The sequence below is a fragment of the Cyrtonyx montezumae genome, unplaced genomic scaffold (assembly GCF_038088225.1).
Source record: "Cyrtonyx montezumae isolate F1298 unplaced genomic scaffold, pur_monq_1.0 scaffold_0, whole genome shotgun sequence".
Taxonomy (NCBI): Eukaryota; Metazoa; Chordata; class Aves; order Galliformes; family Odontophoridae; genus Cyrtonyx; species Cyrtonyx montezumae.
This window is the reverse complement of record NW_027071824.1, coordinates 11,528,465-11,552,702: the sequence shown is the minus strand read 5'-3', so window position 1 is coordinate 11,552,702 and position 24,238 is coordinate 11,528,465. Positions and strand designations below refer to the sequence as shown.

The 24,238-nt window shown below is 45.7% G+C and overlaps 2 protein-coding genes across 2 annotated transcripts in view; both read left to right on the top strand.

Annotated features, from left to right (window-relative positions):
• Window positions 1-18,448, top strand: part of LOC136048193 (tRNA (32-2'-O)-methyltransferase regulator THADA-like) — a 129,107-nt gene extending 110,659 nt beyond the window's left edge. Inside the window, exons 18-19 of the mRNA XM_065735692.1 lie at window positions 17,523-17,689; window positions 18,092-18,448. Of these exons, the coding sequence (XP_065591764.1) occupies window positions 17,523-17,689; window positions 18,092-18,448 (524 nt within the window). The remainder of the gene's footprint in view (window positions 1-17,522; window positions 17,690-18,091) is intronic.
• A 1,916-nt stretch (window positions 18,449-20,364) lies between these two features.
• Window positions 20,365-24,018, top strand: ZFP36L2 (ZFP36 ring finger protein like 2). The gene is made up of 2 exons (XM_065752865.1): window positions 20,365-20,669; window positions 20,818-24,018. Exons 1-2 carry the CDS (start codon window positions 20,619-20,621, stop codon window positions 22,234-22,236), a joined length of 1,470 nt encoding a protein of 489 aa, XP_065608937.1. The 5' UTR covers window positions 20,365-20,618; the 3' UTR covers window positions 22,237-24,018.
• Window positions 24,019-24,238: the final 220 nt, after the last annotated feature.

Sequence of the window (24,238 nt, the reverse complement as noted above, 5' to 3'; positions counted from 1 at the left end):
TGCCCCAATGTTCAGGTTAGGCTAATAGACCTCTTTGTAAGCTGAGGCCCCAAACAATTCTCTTAATTGCATCTCTTAAAACCAGTTCTGGCAGCTGCATGGCTTTAAGAAATAGATGATAATTACCTGAACATAAACTAGGGAACTGCATGCATGCACTGCTTTGAGGATGTATTAACTGAAATCTGTGGCAGGATCATTGGTGATACATTTCCATTTCTTGATTTAAGTAAGGGTTGTGCATTTTTGCCCCTCTATTTATATTCTTTAGAGATTGATGGAGGAGTTATAAAAAAACATGAAATCAGAACTTGTCTGTAGAGAGCGCTGTGCTGAAGGTATCTAGTGCTCTTCCAGTTGCTAACTTGAAAACAAGAGCTTGTTAGTTCTGTGGAGGGACATAGCTGCATGCAGATGATGGAGCATTTTCATTCTAAGTACGTGATGTCAACCACTATTGTGTGGAAAGTTAAGAGCTTCCAACATTTGGATCAGTTTCAAGTCCTCCCTACTGTACTGGGTAGGAAAAAACAGCATTCATAGAGTACTTCATAACACCCACGAATTTTAAGCTACCTGGAGAGTCTTTTGTAAATTTGGAGTCTGATTGACTGGAAGTTCTCCTAGTCAGATTTTGTGATGTGCCACAGGGCTATTGGGAAGCGTCCAGAGGTCCTCAGCATTGTCAGGGCTACTGATGGAAGACTGCTCCTGGTGTTAGCCAGAATGTGCTGGTGTTCTTGTACTGGGAAGAAGTGGAAGGGAGGCTAATGTAATTTTTTCTGGGATCAACTCCAGTATTTATTTTGTTTTGACAGTTTTCTTGATAACTGAATTCTGGTAACCTCAGTGGCCAAGTGAAAATAGTGTCTGCAGTTTGCAGTATTACAGTCAAATACAGTGCAGGGACTGTGTATTCACAGTCACTATAAGGTGGTGAAAGCTCTTCGGTTGGGTTGGATAAAGCATGCTGAGGACAGGAGGAAAGGTCACACAGCTGTGTGTGTATTCCTGGAATACGCTGAAAGGGGTTCCAACAAGGGAGATGGAGGGGGTGCTGCTGGGAGTTCTGGGAACACTCTGCTCTGTGGTGCACTAGATGTTACTGAAAAGTACCACAGACTGTGCAAGGTAACATCACAGATAATGTACTTACGCTGTCTGTAATTGTAGGACTGTAAATAGAGTAGAGTTCACAGAGAAGGAAAACATGCTCCTTAAAACGTTGAACGTTCAGGATTCTACTTGAGGACAATACTTCTGGCCACATCTGTTTTTCCCCTTCTGTGCTTTCAAAGGTAAATACTTCTTCGTGCATATATAAGTTTCATTTAAATCACAGCAAACTAATAGATGGTAAATATCTGTGGTAGCTGGTGACTACCTGATGACTGTGATGACCTTACATCTAAGAAGCTTGTTCCAGAAAGCAAAATGACACGTGGTAGAGATTATGAAATATTTACTGTGGCTAGAAGCTATAATTTGGTGTTTTTACCATCTACTGTAATAGTTCTAAGAAGGGCACAATTATATGTCAGTTGCAAGATCAAAGAATCGAGGTTTACAAGTGTAAATGAATTCATCTAGTCTCTCTGCTAGAGTAAATTTAGTTCTATTCCAGAAGCAGATTTGACCTGTGGCCTAGTTGTGTCATAATTTTATTCTCATAGGTATATTCAGAATCTTTGACATTTCTTTTATATCTGACATTCTAGTCTTATACTCCCAAAATATTTCATGTTTTAATGAAAATTACTGGAAGATCTGATCAGAAAGTAAATGAAGTCTTTCAGATTGCATCTGTAGTATGATTGTTTCCTGTCTTAATGGTGACTCTTGAACAGTGGTAGATATTTTCCCTGGATGCAGAGGAAAAGTAGGCAGAAAAGGCTAGAAAGTTGGCTTTAATATTGTATTCAGAAAACTCTTTGTAAGTCACCTTTGGGCTCAGGGACCCAGAGCTCATTGTGCTGTCTGCCCTTGCAAGAAATGCTAGGTAAAAACAAGTTGTATTATCTGCCCTGTGTTGACTAGTTCTTACAGCTAAGCCATGAAGCGTCGCAGTTTGGGGGTTTGTTTGTTGTTTCCTCTAGCTGGCATTCTGTATTGCTAACTCTGGGCACACTAAGAGTCAACAGAAGTGTTTAGCTTCTTCATAGCTAGGATTTTGACGATCTTAACAGATTTATTTAGAGCCTGAGTAGAGGTTCCAGGATAAATAAAGACTGCTGGACTTAGCCTATAATCTGTGTAACATTTTGCTACAGTGTTCACTATTCCTACCAAGATTGGAATGTATTACTTGAATAAATTGGAATAGAGATGTGTAACTTTTCGCTACCTGGCACGGGTGAAAGCTGGAGCAAATGGGGTGCTAGCACAAAAAGGCCTGAGTATCCATAAGGAGGATGTCCTCCTTAGACTGCTTAAGACAGTGGAGGTCATGCGAAGGAAAGCAGTAGAAACAGATATGGCCCAGCACCTGTGGTATTTTTGGTGTCTTAAAAAAAAAAAAAGCATTTGAGTGCATCTCACCGTGCATTTGAGAACTGCATTCTGTAAGTTCTGATGTGAAAGATCAGTGAGAGGATTGTCTTGGTGTATCTGTCAGAGCAGCGTGCTTTGTAAAGGCATAAAGGGATAACAACTGAGAATGTGATGGACTAGAGAGCTTGCAAAACTGTACAAGTTTTCAATGAATTGAAAAGCCTAGCTCAGTGCTGTAGATATGTAGTTTGTAAACTCTTCATATTTAGCCTAAGTATATAGTACTTCAATTTAAATATTTGTCTGTGTTATATATAGAATACGTGCTGAGAAGTGTACATCTAATGCTATAGGAAGTAGTCCATCATTTCCTCGTAAATATATTGCTCATAGAAAACTCCAGTTGACAGCTGTGGAGAATGAAGGTCTCTGTCTTTCAGCAACAAAGGTATCAGAGATAACAACAGTGCTATCTGTTGTTCTGCCCTTTGCATCTAACTTGACTGTAAGATATCTCCTCTGAAAGAATGAAGTTGATAGCCTGTGCATAGCCTGTGCAAAACATCTCTGCTGCAAAGCCCCTTTTCCAGGGCATGCACATATGATACTTATTTGTAATGTCATTTTCCACTGAGAGGAGTTTCCCAAAGGAGGAGGAGATGGTACATGTCTGCAAGCACAGAAGTGGACACGTTTTCTCTGTGTGGGTGGGAGTGAGGTGAGGACCACAAATGCCTTTGCAGACTGACCTAAACCACTAGCTTGTTTTCACATAAGTCAGCAGTCAGCATTATAATGACCAAGGTAGGACCTACCTGTGCCAGAGCCAAATAGCACCAGAGAAAGAAAGTTGTTTTCATGGTATCACCAATTCCCTGAGCTGTAGATTTCCCGCTGATTTGGTTGCTTTAATTAGTGGTGGGGTGGGGGTAAAGGGACACAGCAGGCCCTTACTTCAAAACCTAAGACGTGTAAAAGTCGATTTCTTTTCTTCTGTAATCAGTTCCAAGTGAGCTCTTAAAAGAGGAACTTGGAACTGGCTTGGCTGAACAAATTGATTTCTCATGCATGAGAAAGTCAAGTTGGACTTCCTTGGGAAGCCTAGAAATTTAAATTTCAAGAATTAGACTTTTTTAAAGGGCTTTTGATTGTTAGATTTCAAGCAAGACTGTTGAAATCATTTTGAGGAGCAGAATGATTTATGGTCGTTGCTCACAGTACCAGCGTCATGCCACTTTCGCATGTTTTTAATTTCGTTCCTTTGCCATGGTCTGTGCTGTGTTAATGATCACCTTGTCATGCTAGCGGTGGAAAAGGATTTTATAAATAATTCCCACTGGTGAGATGAAAGTGTTAAAAGAAATACTTCAGTGAAGGTCTTGATTAACTTATACACTTGGCTTGATCACAGTGGAGGTTAGACTTACAATATCTTATTACCAGGACTAATAAAATGCATTCATTTTTTCATGTTCTGCATTAATCGTGCTTTTACTTTCCCTTTTGTAAATGCACACAAGCTTATTTATGTTTGTATTGAAGACAGCAGTTACACTTTAGATTTTTCCTTGGTGTACCCATAAATTCACACCCAAACAAAACTTTTTCCCTGATTCCATCTGTGCACTGTAATGCTCCACTTCAGGTTTGTGGATTGTAAACTTAGCCTCTTAAACATGTATTTTTTAAAATGTTAGGGTTTTTTGTCCATGTGGTGTTTGTTGTTATTTTTTAATTACTGAATGAATCAGCTGTGAACAAATCCCTGAATTTTGTTCCATTATCTAACCTTGAGATACTTGGAACACACAGAATGTTTTCCATACGAATCAAGTAGAAGTATTTGCACAACAGAAGTGTGTTTAGGGCAGTGCTGTGTATTAGTACAGTACACTTAAGTAGCAGGTAGGTAGCTGAAGTTGCACAAATCCTGCTGAATTTCTGTAGGTGAACTGCATGATGAAATTTGTAAGGCTTATGAAACTTAGCATGTAACTCTGATGGCTGTAGCATCAACTTACTTGACTGAGATTTGCTGTAAGCAAGAGAAGATTGAGGAAATAGAAAGAAAGAAAAAAAAAATCATATTTACTGAAGGCTCTCCATCCAGTGTACAGACATGAAGAAGCACAGTTAGGAATTAAATTCCATGATAACTTTCCTCCTTAATTCAAATTCCCACATGTAAATTATTCAAGTAAATCACCGTATTGCAATATAGTATACAAACACTCCATGTTCTGACACTTCTGCATCTCAGAAATGTCAGGGAAACAAGAGCCATCTCATCTTCTGTGAAAACTAATAGTGGTAGGATCAAATAAATAGTGTTACCAAGCATGTCAGAAAAGATGTTCCCAATATTGCTTTCCTTTTTCTAAAGCAATCTGTGTTGCATAGACCAGTGCAATTAAGCAAGATCTTACTGAGATGAGAAACGGTTTCTTAGGTTATATCCTGAAGTACAGAGAACAGTTGTTTGGAGCCAGAAGCTCCTCTAGTTGAGATTGGTGCAGACCCTGGAATGCAAATAAAACAGAATGTAAAGAGATAAGGGATCTCAGAGTGAAATAGTACTTAAATAGGTGAATTGGATCCTGTGCTGGTCTGTAGAACACAGTAGTGGTTTCAATTCAAACTCCTGGAAGCAGCAGAGACAATATTTGCAGCTCTTGCTTATTAGCTGCCTTGCTTTGCATTGTGTTGTATGTTTGGGCATGATTATCTCCGTGGAAGGTCATCACTGAGTAAAGGCATATTCTCCAAACCAGAGGGTTTGTCATGATTCTTTCAGTGGTGAAGACTGTGCCATCCATGGCAGGTTGTAGCAGGATATGGCCTTCCCTGAAGGGAACTTGTTTAAAACATGTGAGCTGAAAAATAGGATGTTAAAGACATAAATGTCTGTTACATCCATATGTCAGTGTGGAATTTAACTGCACGTGGCATTATTTATTTAAGGAAAAGTTCCTTGAGCAGTGAAATAAAGGGAGCTTGTTTTTTTCTCATGGATTTGTTCAGCGGATACGTGGATTTTCTCATGTCTCATGATCACTGAAGTTTCAAGTTTTGCTAGGTGGGACAATCGCAGGGTCTCTTTTCTCAGTGCAGCTGGCTAGTTGCATAGAAACAAGACATAATGTTTTGGATTCCCTTGCCCTTTTTGTCAGACTAGGCTGAAATTGCACAGCTCATTCAGAAGTTGTGGTGGGAAACCACGTACACACAAGCATGCCTGCTGATTTCCTTTTTTTTTTTTTCTTTTTAAGGAATAAAAATCCCTTTGATGTTGTTTACTCTTGTAGATTGTCAGTGTGATTGAATAAAATGGAGCAGCACTGTTATTGTTTCTGTGCACTGAGTGCTCTCTTCAACTCCACCTGCCCTCTGACTTCATCCTCCCAGTTTCTTGCACCTTTTCAATAGACCTTCCATTGATTTTTGTAAACTTAACAGCCTATTGCTTTTCTTCCTCCTCATCTTTAAAATTTGTTGTGTAAATTAAATGAATTGTACACGAACTGTGTATTTTTATATGAGGCTGATGGTCTGTTGATAGGGCTACCTGACACTTCTCATTATAAAGTCATGTTTTTCAGATACTTATGTTAGTTCATAGTAGTTGGTTATTGACATTTTCCATACTGCAAAGATATATTTTTTTCTTACTGTAGTAGATACAAATCTATATATGAATCTATATGTGAAATTAGGGAATTGTGCCCTCTTGAAGCAGGCTACAAAAAAAATTGAAAGTCTTTTCTTTTGAATGCTGTAATGTATTTATGTTTTGGAGTGGGACACTTTGATTAAAAAAAAAAAAAAGCAGTTATTGCTGAGAAATAAAACTGAAATGTTTCCAAAGATTTTTGTGCTCACTAAGCAATTCGCTTTTCTCTGCTCCTCCTTGTGTTCCCAGTGGGATTACTGAATGTGTTGTATGCCAGGAGCACAGTGCCTCAGAAGGACTCTGCAAGGGTTGCATTGGGTAACTCTGGATATAGGTACTTGAAATGAAAACCTGAAATGTGCATTCATTAATACCTGTGGTTATTGTTTACAGCAAAATATAGAGAAATTGACTGTCATTTCTGGTCATAGAACAGATAAATGATAAATCAGCAAAATTCTGTGGGCTGGTGGAAAAGTTAAGCTGAAGTATTGAGAGTTCAGCCTGGTTAGGTGAGGAGCCTTGTGCTTTTAGTGCAAGAGGAAGGCATAAAGGAGGAGAAAGATCTTCAGTGAGGATTGTGGTGAGAGTGGCCTGGCTCCAGCAGGGAAGAAGCAGAATGAAGATAAAAGGGGAACTTTCCAGCATTTTGGGAAGCAGCGTGGCTGGAGGTATTTCAGAGGCTGTGTGTCAAACTCTGAGCTTTCAAAGGAAAAGGAGGGCTTAAGTGATCAAGATAATTAGACCTGTGTTGAGATACTATGGAATCTGCTGCCTGGGACTAGATAGAAGACACAGGAGCTGTGCTGTCTGTACTCCTCACATCTCCTGTGCTGCCGTCATTTGCTCTTTGCTCTCAGTGGCAGATGTCTGAGGGGCCAGACTGGTAATTTCACTGTTTCTCTGACTCATGAGCTTCAATATAATGCCACATTATTTGAAAGAGGTATCAATTTTTTTTCTGCTTTGAAACTTGGAAAATTATGCATACACATTGCTGTCTTCCCATTTTCTCTATACTTAGTACTAGTACAATTGCAAAAACAATTATCTAAAAGACAGGAAATGCAGCCTTAATTCAAAGATGTTGTGCTGTATGTATAATGCAGCAGGGGCTATCTACATTATCACCGGATGGCTGTTTGTTTCTGGGGGTTCTTTGTTTTGTTTTTTCTTTTCTTCCTCCCCAGAAGCTTCTATCTCATTCATTTGACAAGACAGGTTTGCTCTGATGTTGAATCAGGAACATGCAGAATAGGAATAGGAAACATCTCTAACAACATTACCTCATTTGCAGAACTAGAAGTGATAAAGTAAGACAGGATCACAGGAAGGAACATGCCAAAGCCACTTAATACTGCTCTTACGATTTACATTCTGTTCCTGCCTCTCCCAGAGAGCTGTTTTATGCAGGTAAGCAAGTCATTTCAACCAGTTTGGAAAGAAGGTCACTAGTTTGCTGGGTGCTTAGCTAGGTCCCTTGGAGGCATGAGTTGCAGGAGTTCAGAGCACACAGTGCTGAAGCCAAAGGCAAACAAATTTTGAATATTAAACATAGGATGCTGAGTAGTCAGAAAAAACAAGTCATGAAGTCTCAGATTGGACTTCTAAAATCAGTCAAGATTTTTAATCTTAATCTTCATGTCCCTTCTCTATACACAGAAAACGGATGGTGCCATTTCTTATTTCTGTGGACTTTATACAAATGCAAGTGACTTGGGAAGCACTCTGTGTAGTGACAAGTGAGTGAGAGCCACAAGTTAGCTAGCCATTCTATTTTCCTATTTGGATAGTTTGAAATATTTGAAATAAAAAAAAGTTCAGAGCTATCTATTAAATGAGTAGGGAATAGAAGAAAGGGCTTCTTCCTAGTGATTGGAAAGTCCCTGATGTTCAGAGTTCATACCCAAATTCATATGTGAGAAAAATATTTCTTCACTTTTCTCTGGTGCATGAAGTGCTTATGCTCAGAGGAAATCAGTGTGCTGGGGAGAGCACTCACAGCACTCTCTCTGTTTCCTCCCATTTGAAGAGACACAAACCAATTCTACAATGTCATGTATACAGATGTATTTGTATCTGTGTCAGACTTTCAATTAAAGAGCTCTGATTACTGATAGAATAATATTTGTCACTCCAAGAGTTCATATATATATAGTCTCATAGCTTGCAAGAATAAGCAGTTCCTGCTCGTCCTGTACATTTGCTTGGAAGAATGCCTCAGAGTAATTCAGGTAATCCCTGTTACGATTTAATGTTCCACATGACTGTGTCCAGGCCTCTGAAGTGGTGTAGTGCCTGATGGAGACGTGAGTGAGGTTGCAGGGAGCCACCTCACCAATGTTTGGAATATGGTCATGATGGCCAGCAGTTTCCAGGCAGGTCTCAATCCAGCTGTGACTCACTTGACAACAGCTGTTCAGAAATACTGGAGCTTCAAATATTTCAGTACAAGATGCAACTAGGCTGAAAAGATTTCCAGAGAGGTGTGCCCATATAATGGGGAAATGCTCTGCATTGCTAAAGCTGCAAAATCAAGAAAGTCATCTAGGAGATAAGAGTTGTGTGAGGGAAAAATGAGTTTCTTGCATATCATGTAGGGAAGTAATATCATTCATGCAGTTCTGCCTGGTTCTAGAACTGTCTGAGCCACACTAGAGTAATTAGGATCTGTAAGCCTTTGTGTTGACTCTGGTCAACTTCTGGTGGCAAAAGAGAGAGGAGTAAGTAGGGGTCGTTGTGTTTTGTTATATCTTAGAAACCCGGAAACCAACTCATTCTCAGATGAAATCATTGGTACATCGTCTTGTGAAGGGCAGGTAGGTCTGTGATGGATTGAATGCTGTTGAAAGATAGGTATTTTCCGTTCAATATTGAGATACACAGCTGTGCTTACAATTTGCAGGTTAGTCCCTGCAGGAACTGCTGCTGAGCTATATACAAGCTTTTGCAGTGGTTCTTTTGGACAGTTACCTACAGAGCACTGTGGTTAACATGACCTAGCAGTGGGGCTTCTGCATCTTCTTGGCTTATACTGCTGATAGAGGTTAGTTGATCAGGACACCTTCTGAGGCTCCTGGACCTGATAGGAAGGAGGAGTTGGACCAAAAGATGCCCCATGATCGTAGAGTAGCCTTTAAGTCTTTCAGAAGGTGTGGGTCTGTCCCAGCTGAGGAGCTGCTGAAAAGGAAAACCTTGGCAACATCAGATTCTCTGTAGACCACAACTAGAGTCAGGTAGAGTTTTCATCAGAATGCAAAAAATGTGTGTAATAGAAGATGCTACAACACTACAAGGAGAGCAATTTACAAGCAGGCACTAGAAGGCATTTGGATCTTCACATGAAAGAAGGAGCATCATGGATTTGTAGTTTTGGTAGTTTCTGTCGTAAGATTGTGTTTGCAAACTAAATGATATTTTTATGGCATTATCTGTATCTGTGTATGTCTCTGCTCAGGAAAAAGATAAAAATAACACTGCTTGTGGGCCATTCTTTGCAAACAAATTTCATCCCTTTGTCTTATTCATCTGTTGTGTGTCTGGACTACACCTGTTGGAAAGTTTTGATACAAGGGTTTTTTTCACCAGGTTGTTGTGTAGTGAACAGATTCTGTGGGGCTTGGGTTTGGAAGCATATGTTCTTAGATGCTGAGAAAATGGGGTTATTGAACTGATCAGCAAAGAAGCTGAGAATTTGTCACAAACCTTTTTGGCAAAAATTATTATACATGAGATTTACTGCCCTTTCTGTAAGAGCAATCTGACACTGTTCATTTCAGATGTCACCATTTTTAATAAGTAATATGAAACAAGGGTAAAAATGAAGTATAGATTATGTTTTCTTGAAAACATCCTTTCCCCGTACTATTTACTTAAATGGCATCAGTACAGACATGAAGACTGAGTTGCTGAAGTTCCTAACTTTTTTCTTTTTCTCTTCTGCTCAAAAATACCTACATTCAGTAAACTGTACATACTCCTGGATGCTTTGTAGTTGGTTATCAGGAGTCTTCTCAGACATCCTCAGTAGCTACAGCTTTGTTACAGGAATATGCTTCTCAGTGTTATCTTTCGTCCAGCAGTTCTGTGCTAAGACATACCAATGTGAATTAACAATTAGGAGAAAACATAGAACTGGTTCAAAGCATTCTGTAACGCATGTGGTCTTCAGTAGTTCAAAGTTTCCTATATCTATTTGAAAATTTTCCAGTAATCTGAAGGGGCTATAAATTCCAGCAATTCAAAAGTGAAGAGTTTGCATAGCAGTTGTCAGCAGCTGCAACAAGCATGCATCTGGAGCAAGGATTATTGTGCCCAAAAGATGATGTATGGTGCTGCATCAGTACCTGTATGTAGAAATACATAGTATTTTTATGCCTGTATTTGTGTCTAGCAAAAAAATCCACCAATCTGCACTTAGTAGTTCCTATCAGTTAGTTTAATGAAAGAAAGAGAAGAGACTGCTTTGAAAGTCATGATTGTCTCAGCAGGGTTTATTGAGGTGTATGGTACTTGGTAAAATCAGTGGGTTTTGTTCTGGAATTTAACATTATTATTTTTAAAGAATTACATTATATGAGAACGTGTAATCACTGTGACTTCTTATTTTGGACTCCAGATTTATTTTGACACCTTGCAAGTTGTTCTCAGCCCTCACATACAATGTTAGATCATCACGTGGATGAAGGAACTGTTTGCTTTGTAGAATACAATGCCACTAATTAAAGTTGAAAGTGAATGGACTGAATTAGAATCAGCTCATCCATCAAGGGCTGGCTACCGATTATTTACTGACAGCGCTTCATTTAGCTCTATTAATTACACAGTGGCACAGCTATATAAAGGTTATGAGTGTTATGTTCCTGAAAATTAAGAAAGAATACATGAAAGATAATTGTATGTGCTCAGCCTTGGAGTCTGGAAGTGGTAAATGTTAAATGAAGTGTTCATGTGAATAATCTATTATGTGTCGTTTCTTCTTATCAGCATTTTAATTGCAAGTGTATAAGCAGGGCAGCAGCTTACAGACCCTGATAGGCTCCTTATGCAAGCTGCTGGTAGTGGCTGTATGACTCCGTGGTCATGAAGGATAGCCTGCCATTTTATTACTGCTGTAAAAATACTCCTTAATGCATTTGAATGTAATCCTGAATTATATTGGTTTTCAAATGTTGCGAAAAATTTTGTCTACAGTCTTCTACATTGATTACCCCCACTTTCCTTATTCCTTTATCCCTTAAATAATCAGTCTTTCACCACCGTTCTCCAGATATTATTGTTAAATCCCAGCTGTGATGCAGACTGGCCTCCAGTGTTGCTGCAGCACAGCTGGAATACACATCTCAGTCACATCTGGTAGTCTTCCTCGGTGCGAAACAAAAGCTCCTTCAGTATCGAAACATACCGATAATAGGAGTCTGAAGACATCTATTTAGTTCTGGTGATACGAATTTTGAAACTGTGAGTACACATCTTCATTTTTCCAGTACATACTTAACAAGGTTCAGGTATATATTCCACTGGCATTCTTGTAAGTAATTAGCTGGAGGATAATATTTTTTACCTTTTCCATGGGCTTACGCAGGGGGGTGGTGGCTTTTTTGCTGTTTAAATTGGAACGTGGCTTTAGGGTGGGGGTTGTTTCTGCAAGTGGTGAAGTCCAAATGCTCATTTCCTGTGAAGGATCTGTTAGCTGTGGTTGTTTGGTAATAAAACCCTTTGTGCAAAGGAGGCATGGCATGTATGGGAAAAGCCTGTGTGTGAGTGTGTGCGTGCATGTATTTAAAAAATAATTCTCGGTTGAAAAATACTGCTGTGTCCACATTCCAGAAATGGTCTCGAAAAGATGATTGATGTCCGTGCTTTTCTGTTCAAGAAGGGACTGCAGTATTCTGTTTGGTCCTGAGCTGTAAGCTTCCGTCATAATCAGAGATGTTATTAACTCGGATCTGGTTATAATCAAAGTCAAAGCTGAGAGCAGCGTTACTGCCGCTATACTCAGAGACTGCAACTATTAAGAAATCAGTTTTGATTAGTTTGTTTTGTAACGGTGTTGTGTTTTGACATCGTGCTGCATGATGTCAGGAAGGCCTCTTTGTAAAGTCACCCTGAAAAAGCGCGGCTGGAAAGCAGATTTGGGCAGGAAAATGGAAAATGGAAAACAGATGAAGTAGCTGTACGTCACCGGGGGAATGCTATTTCTCGAGAGGACAGAAATGATCTAATTGCCTTTGATTTTTATGAAACACTATGAAAAGGAATCTGCTTATATATTAGATTTTACATAAGTGGTCATTTTATAAACTGAAAATTGCAGTGTTTGTAATGTAAATCGAAGCAGTGCAGTGAGCAAGCACCTCTGTGAGCAGCCATCTGCCAGCTACGTGGAGGTTAACAGTTCTGCATTTTCTTTTTTTTGTTGTTGTTGCTTTACCTCTCCATAGTCCTTATTAATCTTCACCTCCTGAAGGAGGGCTACACTGTAATGGTGTTTGTGGAGGCTCAGTGGGAATGAAGCCCCATTGGCTTTTTATCTGCTGCCACTGCCTTTTTTTGGTCCTCTGGTTTTTCAGGTGGCTGCACATCTGCCCGCTGCACTGCTGCGGAGTTGCACAATTTAACTCCAATTAGAGCATACAAGCAGATGATTTCAACATAAGAAATTTAGTTTCTATCCTCCGTTTGTGTGCCAGATTATGTAACTCCTAGGATGGACCAGTGGGATTTTTAATTTATTTTTTTAATTTGGAGATGTTTTAAGCGTGCATTACATGGGCAGAGTGTTTTAAATAAAGGCACATCTGCAGCAATGCATTGCTCAGCTCTTTTATACTTGGTACATCAAGAATAAGGGTAAACCTGATTATTACATGGTGCCAAAAAGAAAACCTTCAGTGCTACCAAAGTGAGTATTGATTGAGTAGCTGAAATGTTCTGCCTGCAAATCCAACATTACAGATACTGATGAGCGTGGTGCTGGATATACCATCTTTGGATGGGAAACTAATCTCTTGCTGTATTCATCATCTACTTAAGGTGATGTGTTGGCCTAATCCCCACTTTTGCCAAGTAAGCATTCAGTGGACTTGGTTGATGTGCTGTCTCTGAAGCAAGAATCCTACTGCCCTACGTTACCAGGGTGCTGTGAAGTACTGTACTGACAGCAATGTAGTTATGCCTCGGTTGGTAGGCAGCAGTTTTTTGTACTGCATTAGAATATACCTAGTTTACCTAAAATACTTCCTGTAATTTCAGTTTCAACCTAACTTTTACGTTCTCCTTGACAACATTCTCACTGTTGGTACACTGTTCTTTGAAAGGCTTCCTCTTGGGACTGGTGTGCTAAAGGCAGTTCTTATTTTCATTATGAACACAGTGCATACATTTGTACAAACGACATTACCCTTTGATCAAAAATGAACTTTGGTTAACGATTTCCAATGCAAAAACAATTACAAAATGGCTTGTTAGGCAAGGAGTATGTTCTCTTTTGCCCATATTTTATCACAGTTGTTGTTGAAGTCTTCCATGCGTGTGCTCTTAATACCACCCTTTCAGCTCTCCATAATATCACCAAGGCTTTAACAGAGAACAATTGTATAGTTTGCGGACATGTAATGTGTGACTAGAAGAAATATTTACATCTGGCATGATCAAAGCTTTTGGAGTGTATGAATGTGCATGTAGGAGGTCTAATTTTTATGTGGGTGGATTAACAAAGAAGACCAAAACAGTGCAGTACTTAACCCCTTTCCCTTTATAAAAATTCACTTCCTGAAAATGAAAAAAAACCCAACCATGTAGTACCCGATGGTTATCTTTTGTTTTTCATTTCAGGGAGTAGTATTAATTCTTTTGCTTGTAACTACTTGTTTAAGGCACGGATAATTTTTTTTTTACTTCAACCCCTGTAATGGCTTATTTAACAAGATGCTCATCGTGCTGCTTATATTTTTGCACATTGGAACATATAAGTGCTTTAGAGTTTTAAAAACTGATAAGTGATCATTTTGACAAAGCCTGATAGCCTGCAGAACCGCTGTGGTAGGAGCACTGTGGTATTTTCCAGTGTTTGCTAATAGCTACGTCTCCAGGTTCGCTGTCTGCCATTTTAGCCCCTGTGGCTATCAGTCAGGAGTGGCTTCTCAAAATCTGTCCTTTGATTTTTTTCATTCACTTACTTAAAATACGTAATTTCTTACATTATGGAAGGCTATTAATAGCCGTTTGAGTCATCTCGGTTAGCAGGCTGTTTACATGGCTCTGGTGGTGAAGTTTTGGGTGTTCGCTGACCCACCCAGACAGCGTGCTTCCAGTGAAGGTCCTGCTCTCTGTCCTCTTGCATCCCCACTCCATGCGGGGGCTTTGGGACCTCACCGTCCCCAGCTCCAGCCGTGCCCATTCAGGCTGCAGGGCACGCAGCTCAGCTCGCTCACCCACACACTTTGTTGCACACCAAGTCCCTGTTTTGCTGTTATGAATGCTAATTCACCAGGTGCTCAGCAGAGGACCTGAGCTGGCAGGAGGTGTGCATTGAGGCCATGACTGGATGACCGGAGGCTGGTGTGAGAGGGAGAACCATCTGCCCGTAGAGAGCTTCCAGCGTGCTCAGATCGCTGCTGAAGTCATCGTGTGAGTCATGAGCTCAGTATCAGGTAATCTGTAATTCGTGGCTTCTTGAAGAGCAGTCATGTTTTGAAGGCAAACTGGTGTGAGGAGCAGTTCTTGTCAGCAGTTCATATGTCAGTGAAGACACACACGTTAATTTTTAGAAGATGTGCACCTTTTGTGGGTACCTTAAAAGATGATGTACATGCTTACAGCATCCACTGCTGTTGTTTTTAGAGCTGGGGGTCATCAAAGCCGCAAAATATCCTCCCCACTGAAAGCACTTTATACCTTTTAAACCACAAGGGTGCAGTAACTTTGCTCGCTGTTCTTTATCTGTAACACTTCAGCACTCAAAAGCTAAGGGAGTAGATACACCTTTGAACACTTGCTCCATCGCTTTGGTGCCCGTGTGGCAGTGGTAGTCCCCAGCTCAGGTCCCAAACTACTCTAGCATCAAGTACTTGTGTGTGCTGCCGTGGAAGCCAGCTCGTGGCAGGGTGCTGCGTGAGGGATGGCAGCCGGGGAAGTGGTGGGGGAGCCATGCAGCTGCTCTGGTGCCCTGCAGCAGGGCTGGGGTGGGCTGGGGGAGCACCGAGCCTTCAGCTGCCAGGCTTTGATCTGCCCTTCAGCCTGTGTCACACCTCAAGTGCCAGGAGGCTGGCGGAGGCAGGCTCTTTCCCAAACATCTGAAGCTTAAGTTTCAGCCGTATCAATGGGGGATGCCTGTGTGTTTTCCCCTGGCCTCAGTGTCAGATCTCACGTGCTCGATTGCCAGATCAGTTGAGCGGTGTCTGCTGTTCACAGGAGGCCAGTCTGTGTCTTTGGAACAGTGCTGTGTTCGGTCTTGGTGTTTTTCCTATGTGTTAGACCTCCTTTGTATGTATATATTATATATATATATATATATATAAAATTAGAAATACAAATGTATGTATTTGTTTATTTTTATATATATAATTTCATTTGTTTTCACACAAGAATTCCCTGTAAGCTTATCATGTTTTTAACATTTGTTTCTTCTGCATTGCACTGCTGAAAAACAATCAGCAACCAGGTTGGATATAAGTAGTACCTTAGTATCACTTGTTTTGCTACCTTGGCAGTTCGGAGGCATTTCCACTTTAAAATTAGAGGTCCCAGTGAGCGCAGCAATGGAGGATGCAAGCTTAGGGAAAAGACTTGGAAAGAAACATCAGCAAAACCAATACCTAAAATAAATGGTGTGGGAATGTTGCACTGTTCCCCTGCAAAGTTTCTCCTGCTGACAAAACTGAGGGATGCCCTGATACTGTGATAAGTCTTGACGTGAAGGAAACAGACTTGGACATTTAATTTTACTGCCTACCAGAGAGACAAACCGTGTATGTAGTGTTATTAGTGTCACCAGGAGATTGACTGCCTACCTTCCTGTTGCTTGTCCAAGGAGATTTCCACGTACCCTCATCTAACTCTGAGATAAAGAAGGGACCATCTGTTCTTTTTCCTTCACTCCCTTCTTTATTACGGTCCTTTGTTCTCATGGTCTCAAATCCTAATTCATCCTCCCTGATGTGCTCCGGACTTTGCTGGGTCTATCAGATACCATGTGCTCATCTTGTTGTCAGCCTGTTCTGCCTGTGTTTATTTCTTGCTCTTCCTTACTCCTTAGCATTCCTGTTTCTCCAGTTATGGCACGCAGACTGCATTTTACTGTACATCTCTCTTCTGTGTCAGCATACACCAGAAAATACTCCAGAGCATACTCTGGAAAATGTGCTGCTGGCATAGGGAGCAGAAGGTGCACCCAGACCACACTTCCTGTGTTCTTCCTTCTGCATTGATTTTACTGAATAATTCCAGCTCTGCTCTTTACTTTGCTCGTAAAAGGCAGTCTCCAAGGATGACACATCCTCATGACGTCCCTGCATAGAAGTAAGGGCATTCTGTGAGCAGCTGGTTTTTTTTGCTGGTGACTGTGGACAAAGTTGAATTTTGCCAAAATCTGTTTTACAGTAACAGGGGTTATTAGCTGTCCCCTTCCTGTCGTCTCCCTTCATCCTCATTTAAAGAAGAGAAACTGTCCTAATGTTACCACTGGTAAAACTCAAACCTGTGAAGGCCGAGGCTGAGTCTGAATGCAAACAAGGCTGCTGGACAGTGGAGAAGTTTAGGGAAGAAATACAGTGTGGCTGATGGCTTTGTGTGCAGTTCTGACATTTGTTTGTTCATTTCTTCAATCCACAGGGAAAATACTGTAGCAGCCGAAAGCAAAATCTGTATAAACAGAGCTCTGTGATGATACTGTAAACAGTGTCTGCCTTTCCCTTCTTTAGCATCTTCTGTAGGCCTTGTCTTGTGTGCTGATCTCTCTTACACATGTGTATGTGTATGTCCTGTCATATACAAAGGGATTGCATACCAAATAGTGACTCATCTTATATCCCAGCACATCTAATGTGCTGTAGGCTTTGGTATCCAGTGAGTCATCATATTTATGGCATAGCTGCAGGTTTGTGTACGCAGTCACCGTGTTGGGGTGTCAGGACAGTCTCTGGAAGTGTTTTTAACAGAAATCTCTGCGTACAGACATGCACAGTGAGGAATGTCATTATGTGAGCTGCTTTGTGCATGGTGTTGGAACTGGAAAAAAGGCTCTGAGTGTCACAGAGACCAGTATCCACCTAATTTGCTTGCGGTCTGAATCATCATTGTAAATGTGTTTGTGTAAATGCTGGTCTCACTGTACATTGTTGCATGTCTTCTCTCTTGCCAGGGTTCACATTTAGGATTGTGAACGCTCCCCTAGCCCTGGACTTGGCCTTTGGCATGCTGTGTGAGCAGCTCCGGCAGTGGGGACAGACACATGCTGGCATCCCAGTGCTGCTGGAGTGGCTGCTAGGGGACAGAGACCCAAGAGGAGGCCTGGAGCCATCCACCCCAGTAAGTGACACCGGCTGCTGTCCCATGGCAGGGCTGCTGTGCTGCTGCAGGCTCCTGGTGGGATGGAACGGAGTAGCACAGTGGACTGATGGTCATTACTCCAATATTAATTGTATTACAATTGAAAAAATGAATCACATGGACAGTACTTAGAATAAATAAACAAAGTTTTGATGTCAGTGACCTGGCAATATCAGCGTAAAATTAAAAGACCAGCAAACAATGAAATAAATCAGGAGGTACTTAACAAATGGCTGCTGGCTGCAGCTGCAGCTAATTGCACTCAGTGTCATCGCAGCTGATTGCTGGTTTCGGGCTGTGCGCTCCCCACCCTTGCTAGAGCCTCACTTAGTGCTTGCCACGCCACACGGGTCCTTTTCTAATGGCTGTGTTTCCACTTAGGAAGAAGACGAGTGCCTGTTTGACAAAGGAGAGGTGAACTTCTGGGCAGAGAAGCTGACCAGTGCCAGGCTGCTGGGTAAGCACCTGCTGCTTCTTGCCCAAGCAACCCACCTGGCCCTGCCAGATGGAGAAGAGCTCAGCCGGCTCTCCAGAAGGGCCCAGGACCAGGCCCAGCTCGTTGCCCACCTCCTCACAGCCCTACCTCCAAGTCCAGAATTTCTGAAAACGGCAGAATTCACAAAATTGGCCATTCAGAACGAGCAAATATCACTCTGCCTTAAAATACTGAATTTGCTGCAGCCTGTTGACAAGGGCAAAGATGGAGATCTGAAAAAGCAAATTACCGAAAGTTCCTAAATTACACAGTCCCGAAAAGGTCATTCTCAGGTATGGCTCAGCACTGGGCCCAGTCCTGAGGGTATCCGTGGAACTGAGGCATGGCCACGATGAGCCCGGGCAGCCTGCCACAGAACATTCACAGTTTGTGCTACCATCATCTTTTCTGTCCATGAGTCCATTCATTTTTTGTCAGGTGTGCTGCTGGCGACCGTTCCCTTTAAATGCATTTGCTGATTCAATTGGGCTGAGCATGGTTTATTGTCGCTACTGTAGGAAGTAGAGCAGCTCAGCCTAATACTTTCCATTCCCCCAGGTGCAGGCCACCTGTCGGGGTATGTTTTATTCCAAATTTTGACCTCTTGTATTTTAATACCTAGAAAAAGTTGGGTTGTTTTGTTGGGGGGTTTTTTGGCTTCTTTTTATGCGTGGATTATTAAATTGATAGGGTACTTTTTTAAGTGTTAGTTAAATAAACCTTGGTTTCTTTCTTCGCCCTTTCATTTCTTTGTCCTTGACAAGGTTTTGACCGCATTTTAAACGTTACCGCATTCTTCTGCGCGGGGAGGCAAGACGTTAGCCTTACTTCGCTGCCAGGCCCGCTTTGTAGATGGGCCGGCATCAGTTTAACGCTTTGCGTGCCTGCGTTCCGTGCAAATCAGACGGCCGCTCCGGCGAACTGTTGCCGCTCTACGGGACGCTTTCACAAAGACGCGAGTCGAGCGGCGGCGCTGCGTGCGGCCCTTCCCGCGCTGCCGCCGCGCCGGGACAGCCGGGAGCGCCGGGCCGTGCAGCGCCGCGCCGCGGGCGGCCAGCAGGTGGCAGTAGAGCACCGCCGTGCGCGGCGGTATCGGCGGGCGGGGTCCGCGCGGTCGGAGCTGGGGGGGAGCGGGCTGCTCGGCGGCCGAAGGGGGTGCGCTTTCAGGCCGGGTTCGGCGGGGGCGTGAGCGCGAATCCAAGAGCTCGCTGTCAGTTGCGGGGCTCGGGGTGACGTACGTAACTTAAAGCGAAGCGCCCGCGGTGAGAGCCGTGCGCGGTGGTGGCCGTGGGGCAGCGGCTCCTCGGGAGCAGCTCCGCGGGCCCCGAGGACGGGGCTGGGGTGCACCGTGCAGCCCGGTGCCTCACTGCGTGTGTAGCGCGGCCGGATTGCACCGCGCTCCCTTTTGCTTCGTAAGGAGCAAATAAAGGTCCGTGTGGGAACGCTCTCTTCCCGTAGCTCAGTTGCGGTGCCCCTGCAGCTCGCCGGGGCCGAGCCGGGGACAGCGGGGCTATTCTCGGGGCAGCCCCACACCCGGGCGGCACCGCCGCGCTCCCCGGGGCCGGCGGCGTTACGCGGTGCGGACGCCAGGGGGCGGCGCGGCCCCGAGCTCCGCTCGGAGGGGCCCGGAGGTGCGGGAAGAGCCGTGCCCGCCGCCCGCTCACGACGGGCTGGGGGAGAGAGGTCGGGCGGGGGGGGGTGGGGGTGCACGTAGAGTGGCGAGCGGCTAAGCCCAACGTGCCCAGCCCGCCTCCTGTATTTGCAAACGCGCCGTGACAGCTCGCGCTTCCTGCTGACGTGGGCAATTTGTAGCCGGGCACGGCGGCGGGGCGAGCACCGAGCGCCCTAGCGCGGCCGCCAAACTTTCTCTTTCCGCCCGGCGGTGCGGGGCCGGCTCTGCAGCCGCTGTCACGGGTGCGGCCGCCCGTCCCGGGGCCGTGCGAGCGGTCCCCGGGACGCGACGGCCCGCAGCAGCCGCCGCCCCGCGCGCGGCCCTTTGTCCCGCGGCAGTTACGTGGCACGGGTTTATTTTCGGCGGGGCGGGCGGGGGCGGCCCCTTCCCGCGAGGCCCGGGCCGCCGCCGCCGCTGCTGCTGCCACGGCCTCCGCCGGGCCGCGGGGCGGGGCGGGGCGGGGGCCGGAGCGGGGCGGGGGGAGCGGGGCCCGCCCCTGCGGGCCGCGGCGACGGCGTTTATATGGAGGCGGCGCGGGGCGCCGCGGAGTTCCCGCAGGTCGCTCGCTGCTGTGCAGCCGCCGCCGTCGCCGCCTCGGCCCGGCACCCGCCGTCCCGCCCGCCCCGCCGGGAAGGAGCCGGGACCGTTTCGGCTCCGAAGCACGCGGCCCCCTCCCGTCTCGTCGTGGCTTTTCCAAATCCTCCGAGGAGAGCGGGATCGTTCGGTCCTTCCTGTATTTCCGACCATTACAGGATCTAGAGATGTCTACGACGCTGCTGTCCGCCTTCTACGACATCGACTTCTTGTGCAAGGTAAGGGCAGCGCGGGGGGCGGCGCGGGGTCCCCGCCTGGGTGGGGGGGGGGGGTCCGGGTCGGGGCCGAGGCTCCTTCGCCCGACTTCGGCGGAGCGGGCTCGTGCGGTCCCGCTGCAACCCGCTCTTTTTTTCTGCCGCCCCGCAGACGGAGAAGTCGCTGACCAACCTGAGCAGCATGCTGGACAAGAAGGCCGTGGGCACCCCGGTCGCCTCGTCCGGCTCCGGCTTCGCGCCGGGCTTCCTGCGGCGGCACTCGACCAGCAACCTGCCGGCCCTGGCCGCCGGGGCCAAGTTCCCTAGCCCCGCCGGCTCCAGCTCGTCGTCCTCGTCGTCGTCCTCGTCCTCCTCCTCGTTCGGCGGCCTGAAGGAGCCGGGCTCCGGCGGCGGGGGCGGCGGCGGCGGCGGCGGGGGCAGCCCCACGGCCCTGCTGAACAAGGAGAACAAGTTCCGGGACCGCTCCTTCAGCGAGAACGGCGAGCGCAGCCAGCACCTGATGCAGCAGCTCCAGCAGCAGCAGGCGGCGGCCGGCAAGGCGGGCGGCTCGGGGGGCGGCGGGGCGCCCATCAACTCCACGCGCTACAAGACGGAGCTGTGCCGCCCCTTCGAGGAGAGCGGCGCCTGCAAGTACGGCGAGAAGTGCCAGTTCGCGCACGGCTTCCACGAGCTGCGCAGCCTCACTCGCCACCCCAAGTACAAGACCGAGCTCTGCCGCACCTTCCACACCATCGGCTTCTGCCCCTACGGCCCGCGCTGCCACTTCATCCACAACGCCGACGAGCGCCGCCCGGCGCCCGGCGGGGGCACGGCCGCCGCCCCCCCGCCCTCGGCGGCCGCCCCGCACCACCAGCACCACCACCACCACGCGGGCCCGCACCCCGCCGCCAGCACCGGCGACCTCCGCGCCTTCGCGCCCCGCGAGCACCCGCTGGGCGGCGGCTTCGGGCACCCGCGCGGCGGAGGCGGCGGCGGGGAGCGGCCCAAGCTGCACCACAGCCTCAGCTTCTCCGGCTTCTCCGCCCACCACCACCGCCACCACCACCCCGCGCACCCGCACGGTGCCGCCCCGCCGCCGCCGCCCGGCGGCCGCCTGGAGGCCGCGCTGCTGGAGAGCCCCGGCGGCTCCCGCACGCCGCCGCCGCCCGCCTCCGCCTCGTACTGCGAGGAGCTGCTCTCTCCGCCCTGCGCCAACAACGCCTTCGCCTTCTCGGGCCAGGAGCTGGGCAGCCTGATCGCGCCGCTCGCCCTGCACACGCCCGGCTTCGCCGCCGCCGCCGCCGTGGCCGCCGCCGCCTACTACCGCTGCCAGCAGCAGCAGCCGCCGCCGCCGCCCGGGGGCTGCCCGCCGCCCCCCGCCTCGCCGCCCTTCAGCTTCCAGCCCCTCCGCCGCCTCTCCGAGTCGCCCGTGTTCGACGCGCCGCCCAGCCCGCCGGACTCGCTCTCGGACCGCGAGAGCTACCTGAGCGGCTCGCTCAGCTCCGGCTCGCTCAGCGGCTCCGAGTCGCCCGGCTTGGACTCGGGTCGCCGCCTGCCCATCTTCAGCCGCCTCTCCATCTCCGACGACTGAAAGGGAAGGAAGGAGCGAAGGAAGGAAGGGGCCACCGCCGGCGGTGGGGCGCGGGGAGCGAGCCGGCCCCCCAACACCCCCCCCCACACACCCCTCCTCTTTCTTTGTCCGTTGTTTTGTTTCTTTTTATACGCGTAACCTATCTGTGTACACACGAGAGCCGAACAAAGCGAAAAGCGTCTTGCGAAAGGGCGACTGACACGAACTGAACAAACCTATTTTTCTAGAGAGACCTTGGAAGAAGGGGGATTAGTGTTTCGGGGTTGTCCTTCTCGTTCTCCGGAGACGAGTTCTGATCCGCACCAGCAGCACCATTCCATCCGGGAACGCGGCCGGACCCACCGCGAGCTTCTCCAGCGCGAAATCCAACATCCTGCCAAGAATATGCCTTGATAACAACCTTCTATTTTTTTTATATATCTATATATTATTATTATAACAAAAATGCTAAAACCTTCATTCCAAAGTTTAATATTGGTTCCATTGCCACCACTTAGTGGATGTTTGGCTTAGAACAACTTTTCTTTCTCGTTGTTGCTTTATTTGGAAGCACTCGACCGAGTTTAGTTCGTAATTGTTGGAGAATAACTGCTGATTATTTTTTTTAATTTTTTTAGCTGTTTTGAGTTGATTGCATGAATGAGTCACTGCACACAACTCAATATGAAACTATTTAACTTATTTATTATCTTGTGAAAAGTATACATTGGTAATTTGTTCATACTGTATTTATCGGGTATGATGAAAAGCAATAGATATATATTCTTTTATTATGTTTAAATTATGATTGCCATTATTAATCGGCGAAATGTGGAGTGTGTTCTTTTCACAGTAATATATGCCTTTTTGTAACTTCACTTGGTTATTTTATTGTAAATGAGTAAAATTCTTAATTTAAGAGATTGTATGTAATATTTATTTCATTAATTTCTTTCCTTGTTTACGTAAATCTGAAAGATTGCATGGTTTCTGTATAGAAATCGGTCTCGATGCTGTGGAAGTAGTTTGAGGAATTTCTATGGGGTTTTTTGTTTTTTTGTTTGTTTTTTTTTTTAGAATGTAAATGGTTGTAGCCCGTCCGAGTAGAAGAAAACCAACCGCAAGAGACTGACTTTTGGCAATCAGACTTCAAAGTGGCGAACCTTGACGCAGCCTCGTTCCAAGTGTAACCAAAAAGTGTTCCTCGTTGCCTAACTCCACCACTCACACTGTGACGTAGTCTCAACGGATGTAGCAATAATTGGGGTGCCCAGTATTATGCCTCACAGTGCCTTCTGGAGGGTCCACGCTTGCCTTAAATACTTCTCAACCAAATGAGTATTTCTCTTAATGCTTGAGGTGATAATTTGAATGTAGGGATGGGTTTTGACTACAGCAAAATTTCACCACTCTTTGTTTTGTAAGAATGGCAGCCATCTTTGAATCTGAAACTTTATACACGAGCATATCTTGTTTAATTGAATTCCAAAACTTGTAACTTTTATTTTTTTCTTACGTAGAGAGTCGGGAGTTTTCCAAAACTTTCCTGGACGGTGGATGAATGAGTGCTAGCTTAGTTTTGTTTGTACATAGGTACAGATTGAGCACTATGTACTCTTTTTGGACTACTTTAACAGAAGTATGTTTTGAATGTAACTAAAGGATAAGTCAACTTGAGTTGTAATATATTTTTCGGGAGTCAGTTCACTACAAATTGTGTGAGACTGTAAACTTTGTACTGTAAATGTTTTGTAGTTCTCCCAATAAAATTTTTTTGGAAAAAAAGAAAAATTATAGAAACAAGCCAATCCCCAGCCCCCCCCACCCCTCCCTGCCTGCGGGGCAGCCCTGTCCTGCTCCCCATTGCCCTCCGTCTGGCTACAGATTAACCAGCGCGCTCCTGCAGCCAGCGCTGGGCAGCAGCCAAAGCTAATACGTGCTTCCAGAAGGTTCTGCCCTGTGAGTGCTGCTGGGGTGCTCTCTCCTTCCCTTTTTTTACTTTCTGTTTAGGTCAAGGGTAGAG